Consider the following 16,835-nt stretch of genomic DNA (forward strand, 5'->3'; position numbering starts at 1 on the left):
TCATCCCAGCCTATATACGTCCCACTGCTGGGCACAGGCCTCCGAGAGGACAAGAAGAATTCTGAGAAGAATGAGAGGGCTTGGGCTGTAGTTCCCACGCGGGCCCAGTGCGGATTGGGAACTTCACACACACCATTGAATTGCTTCGCAAGTTTGTGCAAGGTTTCCTCACGATGTTTTACTTCACCGTAAAACTCGTGGTGTGGGTGAGGTTTCAAATGTGATTACGCACATGAATTTCGAAAACAAAGGCGCGAGCCGGAGTTTGAACCCACGAGAATCTAACTTGGTTACAAAAACACCCTAAATAAGACCCAAGGTTTTTCTTGCGTTATAAAAAAAAAAACATTAGTAATATTAAATCTTACAACTATGTAAGTAGATTTATAAATAATTCCATAACATTAAATACAATTTCGATTACTCAGTTAAATTAAATTAAATTACCCATTATGGTAGTACTATTAGTTATTCTGTGCTTATAGATAATTAAATTCAATAAATGTTATTCTCGCAACAAACTTTATGTAAAGATAAATTATAGGAGTTTCATCATCATCATCATCCCAGCCTATATACGTCCCACTGCTGGGCACAGGCCTCCTCTCAGAACAAGAGGGCTTGGGCCATAGTTCCCACGCGGGCCCAGTGCGGATTGGGAACTTCACACGCATCATTGAATTGCTGAGTTTAATACAGCTCAAACATAAGAGATCCTATTTATTACGCACCTTTTTGACAAAAATAAATACTAACTTGTACTAGTCTTATCCATATTAAACTTGTAATCGGTACTTCAAATCCACTCACTAATCATAAGGTCGCGGGTGAGCAAAGAAATTATTTTAGTTAATTTTAGTACAGTCAACAAAAAGTACAGTAAGCAAAAAAGGTTGTATTAAAAAATGTATTTTTATAAACTTAATCTTTGAATCTTTGTAATTCAAAATGAAAATATATGATCCAATTTTCATGCAAGTCCCGTAATGGTATTGCTTTTAGCACGTCGCAAAAACATATGATGTACATTAGGTGCATCAAGTGTAAGATATTTAAAAGTATAAAACATTATTAAAGTGGAAAGAATAAACATTTCACTTCTAGTACACTACAGACTATAAGCGAACCTGAAAGAATTTTATCCTACTAATATAACCTGTTAAGGTGAGCAAAGTAATTGTTTATCTACATCCGTATCATACATAACCTTTGATCATAACTTCCCTACAGTATGTCCATAGAGACCATAAGCAAATGTCCTATATTAAGAAACTTCTATCTGTGGTTGCATCATAATGTTTACATTAAAGTGCCGGTAAGCGACACTTTAATTACATTCAAATTTCGAACATCTTCTAAAGAAATATTTTTGGTTACGACAGTCGAGTTGGTCGATTTGTAATAAAATTTCATTGAATAATAAAATTATTATTGTTCCATACATTTTTTGATTCAAGAATTTGCATGGGAGTCTAAATCGACTCAAGCCTAGATTGTGTATGAATAAAAAAAAAACTATAACTGTCACTGTCAGTCATTTATTGAAACTGAGGTTTTATGCCAAGAACCGCTAACTTTAAAATGCAGGTATATCTGTAGATATTGTAGAAAACTTATGGTATGCATGTAAATAAAATTATGTATGTGACTGTACATAATTAGGCATTAAAACACTCGTGAGATATTATTATAAAACTCGCTCTCGCTCGTTTTGTAAAACCTGACTCGTGTTTTAATGCCTCTCATTATGAATCAGTTACATAAAAAACTATAACTGTCAGCCATTTATTGAGACATATTGTAGAAAACTTATGATATGCATATAGATAAAATTATGTATGCGACTGTACATAATTAGGCATTATGCAAAAGCCATATAAATAATTATTATAGTTCTTTGATACAATGGGCCTCCGCAAAATACCACCTGATGCAATCATTTTTAGGGCCATACCCAAAGGGTGCCAACGGGACCTTATTACTGAGACTCCGCTGTCTGTCTGTCTGTCACAGGGCTCTATTTCTTGAGCCGTAACAGTTAGATAGGCTAGACCATAGAAATTTTCACAGATTATGTATTACTGTGGCCGCTATTACAAGAAATACTAAAAATAAAATAAAGTTAACAATTAAAGGGGGTCGTCATATAAGAAACGTATATTTTTCAGCGTTTTTGGTTGCTTTTGAATAGAATATCTCAAAAATATCTGAATACGACTCTATTGTTAACGGCGTAGAAGCGTGTTCAGATATTTTTGACCAAATTTTTGCTCATAAGTTTATAAACTCGACTGTATATACAAAACAGTTGGAAAAATAATAATTAGGAAAAACTATTTTCGGCGAAAAGCCAGGGTCTCGTTTTTCACAAGACGTTATTATGATTTTTCTTCTCTTGAAAAACATTGGCTTACTACTGTATTGTTAAGATGACGCTGCAACTTCAAACTAAAGTAAGATCGGGATAAAATATTGTGAAGGTAATCAGTCGGAATGGTACTATTGTATTAAAGTTCTGGGAAGCTAACAAAGTGTGGGAGGCTGATTAATTGCTTCTTTTGAAGCGAATAGTTTTATTTACTGAGGCTCTTTGAGCCCTCGCGGAGTTTAGGGGAGTTAAAATGACTTAGTAATGCAGCGGTTATTTGATATTAATTTATTATTGTTATTGATTGTACAATAGAATACTTATAAATATTATTTACTAGCTATTGCCCGCGGCTTCGCCCACGTTCCAATTTTCTCTCGATTCATGTAAGATTCGGTAGATTCGGAAAGGGCTTGCCAAGTTTCTTGCGGCGCATTCTTCTTGACAATGATGGTCTTTCCGAAAGCGCTGGTAGTTTAAAAAATAACGTGTAATAGTGCCCATTGCGGCCTATTTACTGAATAAATGATTTGAATTTGAATTTGGCTCTAACGATTTAATATAATAATAATAATAATTTAATAGCGAAGTCTCGCTCGACCAACATCTCAAGAGGCTCTCGCCAGATGGCTAGATCAAGGGCCAGATACATACAGAAGGCGGTACTTACTTCTGGACACGGCACGCATCGTCCGGAGGTTCCTCACTCTGCGGCCCTGACCACCGGTAGCTTGGGCCCTGCCCCGCCACCGGCAGCAAACTAGGTTAGGTTTTTATAATAATATTTTTTATTTTGTTTGTACTTTTTTTTGTATTTTACTTTTTATTACTATTATAAAAACCTAATCTAAGAGTGAAAATAAATACAGAGAATAATAATTTAATAATAATATCATGGGACACTTGAAACCGATGTGCCCCAGAGATGTGCGAAACTGAAGATTCAAATAAAAAAAAAGAGAATCGATCTTTTGTTTCAAGTTCCGAACGACATTAGCAAACAAGTTTTAGTGTATAATTATGCATTTACAATTTAGAAAACGTGATACAAATTAAATATTGCTTTGCTGAGGTTTCTCAGAGCCATAACTAGATTATATCAATGGTGGCTCTATTAGGACATGTTCACGTTATTTCGTCGCTTTATTGGATTATTTCGGGCCCATGTCACAAATAAAAATGTTGACAACTACGTCAACGACTTTTGTAAGCTGTCTTCGTAGAGCATTTCTATTTATCGTTGTACCCTGAGTCTATCTCTCCGATTTCAACAAAATTTTGAAAGTAGACAGTCCATGATTCCGAGCTGGAAAAACATGGTCTCCAGATGTGTCCCCAAAGTATTGTATGGATGTGTCCGTTTTGTTACGAATTTTACAGGCTGTAAATAAATTTACTAAAAATCTCAGACACCAACTGTTGTTTGTGTTACGTACCACAACAGGAAAAAGCTGGCCAAAGCGAGTCGAACTCGCGCACTGAGGGTTTCGCATACATTTTTAGGTGTATATATGTCAAAATCTACGCTAATAACTGGTTGTGTCAATAAATATGTACTGTTTACAGTGTGGGGTAATATTATTATATTAGTTTTAGTTTAGACTAGACTTTAGTTTGTTAAATTTTTATTATTATTTGTTGTAGCGGCATTAGAAACACACGTTATGTATTTTTTCAGTTGTCTATCTATTACGGTTTTTGAGATACCCCTGTGATAGGCAGAGACAGACAGAGATTTATTTTGAAAAATGTCTTCCTGCCAAGTTTCCTGCGGCGCTTTATTTTTGGCAATGATAGTCTTTCCGAGACGCTGGTAGTTTAAAAAGAATAAATGACGTGCACCTATAACCTAACCAACAAAAAGGTTGAAAACCCCCGACATTGTCGCTTCAAAGTTCAATATCTCAAAAAAGGCTGAACTGATTTTTATAGAACATGTCTAAGGACCATCGCTGGAAAGCCTGCTTTCAAATAAAAAAAACCGCATTCTAATCGGTTCACCCGTTTAAGAGCTACGGTGCCACAGACAGACAGACACACAGAAACACAGCGGTCAAACTTATAACACCGTTTTTTTTGCGCGGAGGTTAAATTGCGGCCTTCTTACATTGAAGAATAATTGATTTGAATTTTAATTACACAATATAGCGTAATTAATAGGGTATTCTTGGTCACCCTTCGGGTACGGAACTAATGGGACCACTTTGTTGTCCGTGTGTCCGTCTATCCGTCCATCCATCTGTCAAGACCCTCTTTCCCTGGAAGGCATGGATACAGTCGAGGTCAAAGATATGTTTACACTTTACTACCTTGTCACTGTCACTTCATGTATAAAATTTTCAGAAGGCTTACAGTGACAAAGGTACTTAAGTGTAAAGATAATTTTGACAGCTTAGTACAGCTGAAATTAATATCAAATACTCAACTCTCCAATCCATTGAAGCCATGAAAAGTTAATCTTCTATATCATTACAATTAAAAGGTACAATAGGTATCTAATCAAAAAAAGTGTTTCAAAATGCCGCGGTATCGAATTTAAAAGCGGGCACTTCCGGTGCTCTTAGAAACTTGAAATTTGGTGCTTGGCTTTTTTATCCAATCAAAAACATCAATGTGATATCAGAGCCAAGTTCAATATTAAGAATACGCGTCGTTGTTGACTTTACCTACAAAACAATTGTGATCTATGTAGGCGCCAAGTTATTTTGCTTTGAATGTAATGAAAGTTCAAGACTTTTCACTTGGCTAGTTTTTACCAGTAAACCAAATTTTAGAAAGGTAACATTAGACAAAAATAATAGGTATAGTCTGTACCGAAAGTGTCGTAAATAATTGTTTAATTGCAAGTACCTGACCTAAGTAATTGTTTTGCCTTAAATTTGAGAGGCGGCCTGTGCTCAGCAGTGGGCCGGAACATAAAGACCGGAGATGATACAAATTCAAGCTGATTAATAAAGCCAACTCGATATTTAGTGGCAGAACTTTCAACAGAAGGGTGACAGAAATTACGCAATCACGGGTAACTCTCTTTAATTTAGACAAAGCAATTAAAAGTAATTGTGGCGAGTTCGTAAAATCCCTAATGCCTGTATTGTCTGCGATTAAGTTGAAATTGGAGTTTACCTAACGAGTTGACTCCAATTTATGCCTGGAAAAAAAATAGATACAAATTTTGTTCCTGGCTGTACTTTTTGGTTACGTACTCGGGTTGCCATCCAATCTACACATGAGGGCAATAAAACCATTGAAAGTAGATCGAATTGGACTCGCAATCTTTGATCCAGTCATACATCGTCACTAGTTTGAAAAATTCTCTTATCTCAAATTAATGCATAAACCAAATTCAACCTTGAATTCACCCTGCCCAATAGCAACGACTTGGGTGATATTTGTAAATATAGATTTTTAGGATTAGAGTAAGTTAGTTTTAGTTCTTTTTTATTTATTTCTGTTAATTATTGTATATATTTTATTTGTTTGTTTATAAATAAATTTACTCTTAAACTACCTTGAAAGAATAGTCGTAAAGTTCACTCAGAAAAATTATTAATTATGACGTATGAGTTTTTTTTAAAGTAGACTAGTGACCTGTTTGTTGAATGTTCCCAAAATCAAAAATAACACTAGAAAAAAAGAAAGAAAGAAAAATTTATTTTGGCTCCATAAGTACCACCTAAAACTAAGACTAAAACTAGCACTAAAACTATGTTACTTGGTGACACGGCAGGATACCAAAAAGGGTCTCCACTCAGCATGTGTTGCTGCAGTGCAGTAACGCTGGTTTTCTGTGGAGCCCAACTACACTACACTACACACTGGTCTGCAGGTGCAATTACGTTGCAGTTAAAAAGCAGTTCATCTGTAACGATTCCTAATCAAGAATCGTGCTAAGCTACGGCTTGCCGTGGCAACACTTTTTTTTTTGCTTCTTTCGACACTACATTGTTTCGGTTCTTTCTTTATACTCATACTTAATGTGTAAGATGGTGTAAGGTTCACAATTGTTTTTTTTTATGTATTTTTGTTACAGTGTCGAATTTTAGAAAATAAATTATTCTTATTCTCATAATCTTCTCTTTCATTCTCAGGAACATTCGGACGTCGAGTGGAAGTTCGCACGAACCCGGCTCTGGATGAGCTACTTCGAGGAGAGTGCCACGCTGCCGCCGCCCTTCAACATCTTCCCGACGCCCAAGCTGGTGCTGAAGATGCTAGGGCTAAGGAAGAAGGATAAACTGGCCAAGGAGAAGCAGAAGGTTAGATGGAAACTCTTTTTCACAGGTTGACGCGAGCGGTACTTACCGGATATATCATAATGCCACAAAAATCTCCATACAAATTAACCTGACGTCTGCGTCTTAGTAGTGACAATAATATGCTGTTGTCGACAGTTGTCAAAGAGATGTGACACAGATCGTTAAGACACGTTCGATGTATGTCGTATGCGGACGTCAATATACGTAATGTGTGTGTGAGCAGTTAGCACACATATTATGGGAGACTAAAATAAAACCCTCACAGAGTGACGGTAGGAGCCTATAGGTGTAGTAGTATTTGTGTTATGGCGGAATGACGTAACTACTTTGTTCAGTTCATCATCATCATCATCATCCCAGCCTATATACGTCCCACTGCTGGGCACAGGCCTCCTCTCAGAACAAGAGGGCTTGGGCCATAGTTCCCACGCGGGCCCAGTGCGGATTGGGAACTTCACACGCACCATTGAATTGCTTCGCAGGTTTGTGCAGGTTTCCTCACGATGTTTTCCTTCACCGCAAAGCTCGTGGTAAATTTCAAATGTGATTCCGCACATGAATTTCGAAAAACTCAGAGGTGCGAGCCGGGGTTTGAACCCACGACCCTCTGCTTGAGAGGCGATAGGTCAACCACACCACTTTTTTCAGTTACGTATTTCCTCTTCGGTGATAACTCGTAAAATGTTACCTAGAGATTGTAACATGAAGCTCTGTGAATGTCAGACGGTTCAGCGGGCGGGTACAGTCAAGTTTAAAAATATGAACTTATCCAAAGTTTCAAAAATAAGTACCACAATCGTATTCCGACGCAATAAGGATTCGAATAGCTATACTTATTTGCACTTGTTGAATAATCACCTTTGCACACTGTATAAAGATTGTACATATTTTTTTCGAAAATTTAATAACAAGCCTACTTAATAAATAATTCTATTGAAGCATAAGAAATACACTATACTTTTTACTTCGAGAATATTGGATTTGGAAAATAAAATTTTAAATAATTTTGAAATTTAATAATTTAGCCTAAATAAATAATTATTTTTCCCAACTGACAAATTAAAATTTTATTTCAAGCATCTTTTCTTTGAAGCATAATTTCTTAAATCCAGGTTTCATGTTTTATTCCCAACCTAACCTACTGTGTTCTATAGAAGCATAAGAAAATACACTGAAAACTTTTTACTTCGGAGAAAATTGGGAATTGGAAAATGAAACAGTTGGCAAATTAAACATTTAGCAAACAATAATTCTGCGTAAAGGTAAAACCCAGCATCGTCGGTTTACCTTCAACAACATCACAAAAATTTGCATTCAGGCATGCTCTGCACAAAATTCTTAATATTCAAGTCCATAGGTATATTTACTCGAAATCTCAAAGTAAAATATTTGAACTGCCAAGCGTGCGAGTCGTGCCACGGTTCCCAAAGTAAAACCGCCCAAGCCAGACAAAGTATGCAAAATACTAATTACCTAACTCGTCTGCCAAATAAATTACATGGAATAAATCCTATTCCATCTATCGCGAAGGTCTGAAACCCCTCTCCCATCTTCCGAATAACTAATATACAATGATCCCACACTACGTACATTTTGCTTAAGATTGGTTTTTGGAGTCTTTTTGTATTTTTATTTCAACTCCAAAATTTGTTACTTTTACCAATCTTAATTTGATTGCTTAATAGTGACATCTCTTGTCCGGGTGAACGGTTAGTTCTTGGAATGTTTGAAAGTTTCTCGATAAGGGCTAAAACCATAGATGTCGCTAGTGTCGCTGCTTAAGTGACTAAAAGGAACAAACAAGCTGAGATATGTGTTGCATAGGAGAAATTCGTGTCTGTACTCCTGTCCAGTAGTAGTGTAGGAGTATGGCACGCAGCACGGCATGCTGAGGACCTGGGTTCGATTCGCAGCGCTGGACTCTTTTTCTGGTTTTTCTGTTCATCTATGTTTCAGTTTGTATTTCGATATACATTTTGCTTATAAGTAAACACTGCGGACATACATCCGCGATCAATTTTTTTCAGTTTGGTTAAAAAGTTAGGTACTAGATAGTTCTTATCAATGAACTAAGCCTGAATGAACTAAGTAAACGGAAATCTAGCAAAACACACTGTATAATGGGTTAAGCCGAATCATTTTGTCATTAAGTCACTAAACTTGATACATGAAAATGAGACGCGTGGGGGTTAATTACCTAGATCGTACCTTCAAAACACTGAAATAACGATATCCGCCCAGTTTCAACCAAAGGGTAGAACGAAAATAAATTGTTACAAGTTTGTAAAACAACACCGAACCCGTGTAAAACAGTGCAGATTAACGATCAAGATATTTAAAGAAATAGCGTGGAATAGCGGTGGGAAAATAAGGCTGTGAAGGCACTGTGTTGTCTCAACTTCGTTACCATGATTATAACTAGGACTTGGAGCGACACATCAGGCGCTCGGCGTTGCGTTCGGTGCGCGTTTGTAGCCTACGTACATACAGCACGATTAGCACGGGGTTTGACGGGCGTCTATAAATAAATCTGTATCGAAGTGCTCGATATTCATTTTGCGAATTGGCGTCCAGTCTGCACAAAAGCGGGCGATTAAAATTAAATTTTCATCACACTTGCTCGTAAACAGTGTCGTAACATGCAGGCTACCTTGGTTGCAACCCCACAAATAAAACCCTCGACCTTAATGTGCTTGTCATTGCGCGTACACATTGTCTTGTCATGAAGCCCAAGGTCGGTAAATGAGTGAGTGCCCGTACTGATGGCGCTGCGCGCGCTGCTGCAGGACTACATGGACCACATGCACACGCACGTTGCGGCGCATGCCGAGGGAGGTAGAGGGCGACGCTGCCAAGAGCACAGCCTAAGGTATCGCCAATATTTGGAAGAATTATATTTTTTCTTTTACAAATATAAAATTTTACTTGCAAATGTGATGAAAAACATTGTATGTCGCACGGGCGGTACTAGAATTACGAACATCGACTCATTAAAGCCTCTCTCCTTCTAATAGACTCTCGTTCGTAATTCCTTATTTACCGCCCTTAAGACACAATGTACTATTACCTACCTATGTGCCAATAGCAAAAAGGGGGCGCATGTATCTATTAGAAGCGTTTCTGATGCTCGCGCAACGAACGAAAATCTGACAGCGCGCCTCTTGGGGGCTACTACGAAATTCGAAAATCCAAGTTTGTATGGTATCGTCCCTCTCACTCTCGTATTAAATAATATTAGTGTCTGGGACGGCAAGATACGAAGTTCAAATTTTGCACTTCGTAGTAAAGGGCCAGTAGCGAGTCGATTGGAAACACGGGCCCGTCTGCCAAGGACGATGAAGATCATATATAAATGGCAACAAGTAAGATACTTACCCCTGTTGGGACGCAGGTTTACAACCTTGGAACGAGCTTATAACGCGCGTTATCAAAACGCGCGCTTCAAAAGCCCAATGTATGTATACTCGCTCTTAGTTAAGTAGTTGAGTTTCAAAAACACCTTTTTAGCTGTAGTTTTGGCTAGCTACTTGAAATAATCTTTGAACTTTTCGAAGACTCCATCCGCGTAGAATTCGTTAATCGCTATCCCGCGTGTACGGGATAAAAACTATTCTATGTCCTTCCCCGGGACGAGAGGTAAGAGGTAATAAAATGGGTCTATATCGGATGGCATACAATTATTAGTCCTATCGTTGTGTCGCATAACGTCTTTTGTCCTAATAACGTATGACATACACTTTGTTCCGCATATTTTTGATTGTCCAAAATTGTTGCTCCTATTATCGTTTGTCCTAAATATTATTTGTCCTATCGTTTGATGTGGCTAAGATTCAACTGTAGAATGATTGATGTGCATAATTGTAATTGTTATATTATAGTAGGGATCGGTTAGGGATGACAAAAAAAATTACCTCGAATTACCTTCTAACCTAACCTATCCGAGTCGGGGTGCCCCGGAAGCTCTTGCTCGCTCGCTTCGCTCGCTCGCTTTAACATATGGCTTTTAGGAGGTTTTATGTTAGAAATATTATGCTTTAGGTAATTAGATTTTAGAGTTATCAATATTAGAACAAACTTGCTTTAGGACTTTAAATGAGTATGCGCAAAAGTTATTAGGACAAACGAGTAGTATGCCATTCAACAGTATGCCAAACATTCTCGGCCAAACATTTTTAGGACAAAAAACGTTATGCGATACGACAGGCACCCAATAAAAATATTAACTGGTAGAATTAGTTTCGTTTCATGCATTGATACCGGAATTTCTGAGGAGGTTGAATACCCACTTGATTCTGTGATGTACGATATTAATAAAACATGTATGAGACGTGACTGGTCTCACGGAAAGGGTAAAAGTCAGGGTTGAGGTGATGCCTCCAGCCCTCTAGTCATATCCAATTTAAGTACATTAATTCGACCGGAAGGAAAACCTTTGCCTTTGCCATGAAAACCGTGGAAGTATCTAATATTTGTTCACGAATACAAGGTGTTAATTAAATAGTTAAAAACCAGAAAGTACTTTGCTCAGAATCGAAAGTAGAATCGATTGCACTATTGGTTTAAATCAGGTTGTGTTTGTGTTTTTAAATATATTTTTTATTGTGCCTAGTCTAAAAGTTACGAATGCATACGCCAAGTAAATGTTTAGCAAGGTTGCGTACTATTTTTAAATAATTACATACTGGCCGTTTTGCTGTCAGTTTGATTTTCTTCTAAGAAAGTCTAAGGCCGGCCTCAAACAGCCGGAACAGCTCTCTGAATTAACAATATGAATTCATATTATTAATTCAAAAAGCACGGAAATTCATACAATTTCACTAATCACCACACACATTATGATTTTTTCAGGTTATGAAACGTCGAAGCGCAACTGACAAAATAATTATTTTGCATTCGTTTCTAGGTTTTCACATCACTAAATATCTATGGTCGGGTAAATGGCGTCTTTGTTTACACTTTTAATAAATTGGATTGATATGTATAAACCATATCGAACCAAATGAATCGTGACCCACCGTGGAACCTTTTCATAGCAAGAAGTCATAGTGACATCGCTTTGCTTGACAAGGAAATTCATTATGACACTTACCTACTGTGCGAGTGTTCGACTGTACGCACTTCAAGGCGGTTATTAACCCGCTGCTTCCAGCCTCTGTTCTTATTTACCCGTTTATTAAATGAAGTTTGTCGCAGCGTGAGGTCCTCAATGTGTTTTATAATTGAATAATATTCATTAAATTAGGTAACTTAACGTTACGTAACGTTATTTTTCATAAAGGCTACATGAGCCTTATGAAAATCATTAAGGATGAGTATTACCGTCAAGATGTGGAAACTCTACCTTCCATTTTCCAGGTCGACTCTGTCGAGGAATATAGTTGTGTTAAAAATAATATTTAATACTACATAACCCATCAAAAAGTTGGAAAACCCCCGACTTTGACACTTCAAAGTTTAGTATGTCAAAAATCATATCTAAGAACCATACTTGATTTCAAATAAAAAAATTAAATCGGTCCATCCGTTTAAGAGCTACGGTGTCACAGACAGACACACACAGCGGTCAAGCTTATAATACCCCTCATTGTGCGTCGGGGTTAAAAATAGCTAATAGCACATTCAAATAGGACAATTACTTTCAAGACAACGATGTAAGCTAGCCGAGCTTAGGGTTGAACGCAAGGTGATTTTTCCATGGTCTGATGATGGAACAAAGGAAGGTACCGATGATGCTGGCAGCGTTCCCTCTTATAGTTATTAACAGAGCTCGTAATTTCCACGGCATTTTTGAACTGTCATAGTGAATTCTCACTTATCGACTCTACCTAAATGATATCGATACCTAATGATTATTATCGTAAAATAATAATTATAATATCTTTTATGCCACTATCGTAACTAATTTGCAATTTTTACTTTTCAAAATATGAAGCCTTTTTTAAGTTCCTTCAAGTGGATGTTACATGTGTTACAAAGAACATAAATTAAACTAATAAATTATGAAGTAAATAGGCTTATAGCAATTTCGCCAGATTTTTACAGAATTATTAAACACTAGCTATTGCCCGCGGCTCCGCCCGCGTGGTATTTGGTTATCGCGCGATGTTCCCTCGGGAACTGTGCATTTTTCCGGGATATAAAGATGCCTATGTCACTCTCGGGCTCATAAACTATCGCTATGCCAAAAATCACGTCGATCCGTCGCTCCGTTACGGCGTGAAAGACGGACAAACATACACACAAACACACAAACTTTCGCATTTATAATATTAGTATGGATTATTTTTTTATAAAATTTTACTGTGGCGGTGATCAATTTTGGTGGATTATTCAAGAATATATTTGCAAATTAGCTGATCTAATTTTTAATGCAAAAAATTGCTTATTTGAATTAATGTTGATTTTACATAGAGCGAAGGTGTTAGGTGACTGGGGTACGTGAGAAATGAGCCAATTGCAAGCAAGACCGTAACGTCAAAAAACCTCACGTTACTAACGCCATCTAGCGAAATTCCGCCTGTCTTTTAGCCCTCATTGTTCCATTAAATGAAAAACACTTTCGTATCCATCGATAAGAAACTTTATTATTTAGTGCCAAATTTTAAAAATGAAAAGTGTAGCTGCGGCTCTACGTTGGGTTCTGAAGCTGATTGACAGAGCCCGATAAATGCGATCTTTCCGATAAAATACGATAGAAAACCATTGTGCACTAGGTAGGTACAGTCAGCATCAAAAGTAGCTATACACTTTCGTACTTTGTTGTTTTAGAGCCACGGAACTAATCGCCATAAAAGATTGTCAAGGTGTCAATGCGACAGAGTAAAAAAGTGATGCGCTACTTTTGATGCTGACTGTACATCCATACAATACAATAACTCTTTATTGCACACCAACACAGTAAGCAGTACACAAAACACAGGTATATACATAGAGATTTTCTCCATAGTTATTAGTTTAGTGTCACAACGGAAAATAATCATATCAGCGTTAAAGGTGTTCATGGTAGAAAATGGGTTAGATGTAATGTTACAAAATATATTTCGAGTGCAAAATATATTTGTTTTTATTTTGGCGATTTTTATCAATCACACAATATATATATTTTTTTATATTTATATTCTAACGCAGGAAAATATCGAGAAAGAGCACGACGTCCGCTACACAGCTGTTATGCGGGCGCTGGTGTGGCGGTACGTGTCTGCCATGCATCGCAAGATGGACGACGAACCAGTGACAGAAGACGACGTCAACGAACTCAAGGGCGACGTGTCGGCGCTGCGTTATGAGCTGCTGGAAGTGTTCGAGAAGAATGGGATGGATGTGTCGTTTACTGATCGTAAAGAAAAAGGTATGGGTTTTTGGTGGAGAATAAGCTCTTTGACCTGACCACTGGAAATTAACTAAATTGCCCCAGACTAATAAACAGAGCAAGTTTATGTCTTTAAACTAAATTTCTTTTAAAAATTACATTTTTAAAACAAGCTTTTTTGCTGACTGTACTTTTTGTTGACTGTTCTTACATTGTCGTCCAACTTACATACGTATACCAAATTTAAAGATAATCCGAATACTGGAAATGGCACAAATTTAACTTACAAGATTTGCCCCCACAACAACAACAAAAAGGGCTAAACCGATTTTGATGGAACATTGCTAAGAACCATTGCAAGAAAACTGATTTCAAATAAAAAAATCCGCAGTCAAATCGGTCCACCCGTTTAAGTGCTACGGTGCCACCGACAGACACACAGATAGACACAAACACACATAGCGGTCAATCTTATAACACCCCTCTTTTTGCGTCGGAGGTTAAAAATTGATTACTTTGAATATCCGTCAGCTACCAAGAAATCAGCTAAAAAGTTGATTCATCGATTACCTTGTTCCGCAGCGGTTCTCGGCAAACGCATGAAGGTGTGGGAGCGGCGTCTGATGAAGGACTTCCACGTGGCTCCAGTGGCCCTGGACGAGGAGGACAAGCAGCCGGAAGACGGCCTCTCCAAGTTCAGGAGGATCGCGAAGCTGGCTGTAGCTTCCACCAGCAACGCCAAGTGGGACCAGACCCTCGCGCAGACTGGGATATCGTGAGTACCCATCGTATCATACCATGAAGCGCATACATTAAACGCGTCGGCTACGGTTGGTTAGGAAACTGGCCATTGTCTCATACTTTTCAATACAAAGTATGTATTTTTCACTTCTTATGCTCGTAAAGTCCGTGTTTATACTGGATCTATAGGCGACATAAAATTATTATGCTCTAGTGCATAAAATAATCTTCGTCTAAGACCAAGGTAATCAGGTGTCAGTGTCAACAGCCACAAACAAAAAAGTAAATAAATTTAATTTTCAATTTATATAAAACTAAAAATCAATCAAAATAAATGAATAAAACTAAAAAAATATAATTATACTCGTATGCATGAAAAAAAAAGGTACGTATATAGTAAGTGAACAAATTGTTTCCATTGTTGCTATTTCGTTTCCTCGCAATCGAAGTGAAAAGCATAGTGTAAAACTCGAGCATTAAACCCATTTTACCTTCGACGTGTCTATCCCTTGCCGTACCGGCTCGGGTGGGTATATGAACGCCTCGTGTAAAATGGCTCTTGTTGTACAATCTACTATTGAGGTTACACTAAACTAACTATATATACAGTTCGCCCAAGTCTTGTCCCTGAGGAAGAGTGCCCATAAGGCTGGCTGCATTTCCGCGCTGGATCGTGATTCCAATACGTTGGGCGAGAAATGCACCAGCCCTATGGTCATTGGTAATTTCGAATATATTTTTTTATTTGACCAAAAAGTTTGTGAGCGTCCGAACTCCATGGACCCAAAGTTTCAACAGCAAAAGCTGTAAATATGTAGTCTTAGAGAGACCTGTATATTTGCGGCGTTTCGCTGTCTCAGCCTGCGCTGCTGCTCCACCCGCCTTGGTAGATGAAGAGGCTAAATGGGACGGCGCGAGGGTATCCACACAAGTGGCATCCCAGATAAGTGGCCGACCTATTTGCCAGGGAATAAGGGTTAATCCGTCGGGTCTCTTTCCATCATCGCGTTCCTTTTTAAATAATTGTACTTTACAAAGAATTTATAATATAATAACTTATTTCATCTACTATTTGACTGACACTTTATCACGGTCATAGTAGGATACGGTGTAATGGGTAGAGATTTTTACTAGTTACAGTTGACGTCGCGTGCCTTGCCAGTTCTACCAATATCTACTTTGAAGAGCAATGAACCTATTTATGCTGAATCGTGACCTCTATGAATTTAGCTTTAAATTTATTTGACTCAAAATACGTACGTCTGTACAGTTAATATGCTCCTAATGGATCAAAGTGCAGCCCAGTCAAGCGTGAAACGCTGTTTTGGTATAGAGCTCTAACCGGGAAATAAACTGCGCATTTTCCTTTACTCGTTCATACACTCAATATTTAACAATGAGAACGGCTCGCTGTACAATTATCTTCACAAATACTTTTGACCTGACCAAGCTATTCAATGTAAAACAAATTTATGCGTTTTCAACTTGCATGCTTATCAAAAAAAATATTGAAGAAGGAAATACATTCACAACTAACATTTACGAAAAAAATATTTATGCATAAGTAATTTGAGTAATTTGAGGAACACAAACAAAATAAAAGTATTTAGGCATAGAACTGGCTACGGTAAACGGAATATTTTATCCGAGGGAGCACAAATGTACAAAAACCTGCTAAAAGATATTAAAAGAATCTGAATCCTTAAGTATGTTAAAAAATACATCTATGATTAGATCATGGAGGAGTTTATTATAGTTTAAGAATATTTTTGTTTCTCATATAAGTGAACTGTATGTTCTTAAGCGAAAAAACCGAAATACTTATGACCTGTAATAAGGCTTGACCTTGGGCTTGGGCCCCGGGAACTACGGCGCAAGCCCTTTCATCCTCAGAAGAGGCCTGTGCCCAGGCCGGAATGATGAAAAGCGTCTTGGTTCCAGGTCTCAGATAGGTCGATGCAGGAGCCGGGTGTCTTTCAAAAACCAGCAGAATCTGCAGCGGGCCATGGACGAAGCCAGGAAGCTTGTGATGCGCTCGCCTTTGCCAGGTAAGTGTCATAAAATTGTGATGAGGGGAGAAGCTAGAATATCAGAGAATTCTCTCTTCAGGCAGTTGGCCTGAGGACTGAAGTCCGAAGGAAGAGCATCGAAGTCGTGTATA

At 37.8% G+C, this 16,835-nt stretch overlaps 1 protein-coding gene across 2 annotated transcripts in view; it reads left to right on the top strand.

Moving 5' to 3' along the window:
* Positions 1-16,835, top strand: part of LOC141435713 (transient-receptor-potential-like protein) — a 40,268-nt gene that overhangs the window by 18,362 nt on the left and 5,071 nt on the right. For both annotated transcript variants that reach the window (XM_074098460.1, XM_074098461.1), the window contains exons 14-17: positions 6,457-6,624; positions 13,753-13,972; positions 14,516-14,708; positions 16,616-16,722. In XM_074098460.1, the coding sequence (XP_073954561.1) occupies positions 6,457-6,624; positions 13,753-13,972; positions 14,516-14,708; positions 16,616-16,722 (688 nt within the window). The remainder of the gene's footprint in view (positions 1-6,456; positions 6,625-13,752; positions 13,973-14,515; positions 14,709-16,615; positions 16,723-16,835) is intronic.

Source organism: Choristoneura fumiferana, chromosome 15 (genome assembly GCF_025370935.1).
Source record: "Choristoneura fumiferana chromosome 15, NRCan_CFum_1, whole genome shotgun sequence".
Classification (NCBI taxonomy): Eukaryota; Metazoa; Arthropoda; class Insecta; order Lepidoptera; family Tortricidae; genus Choristoneura; species Choristoneura fumiferana.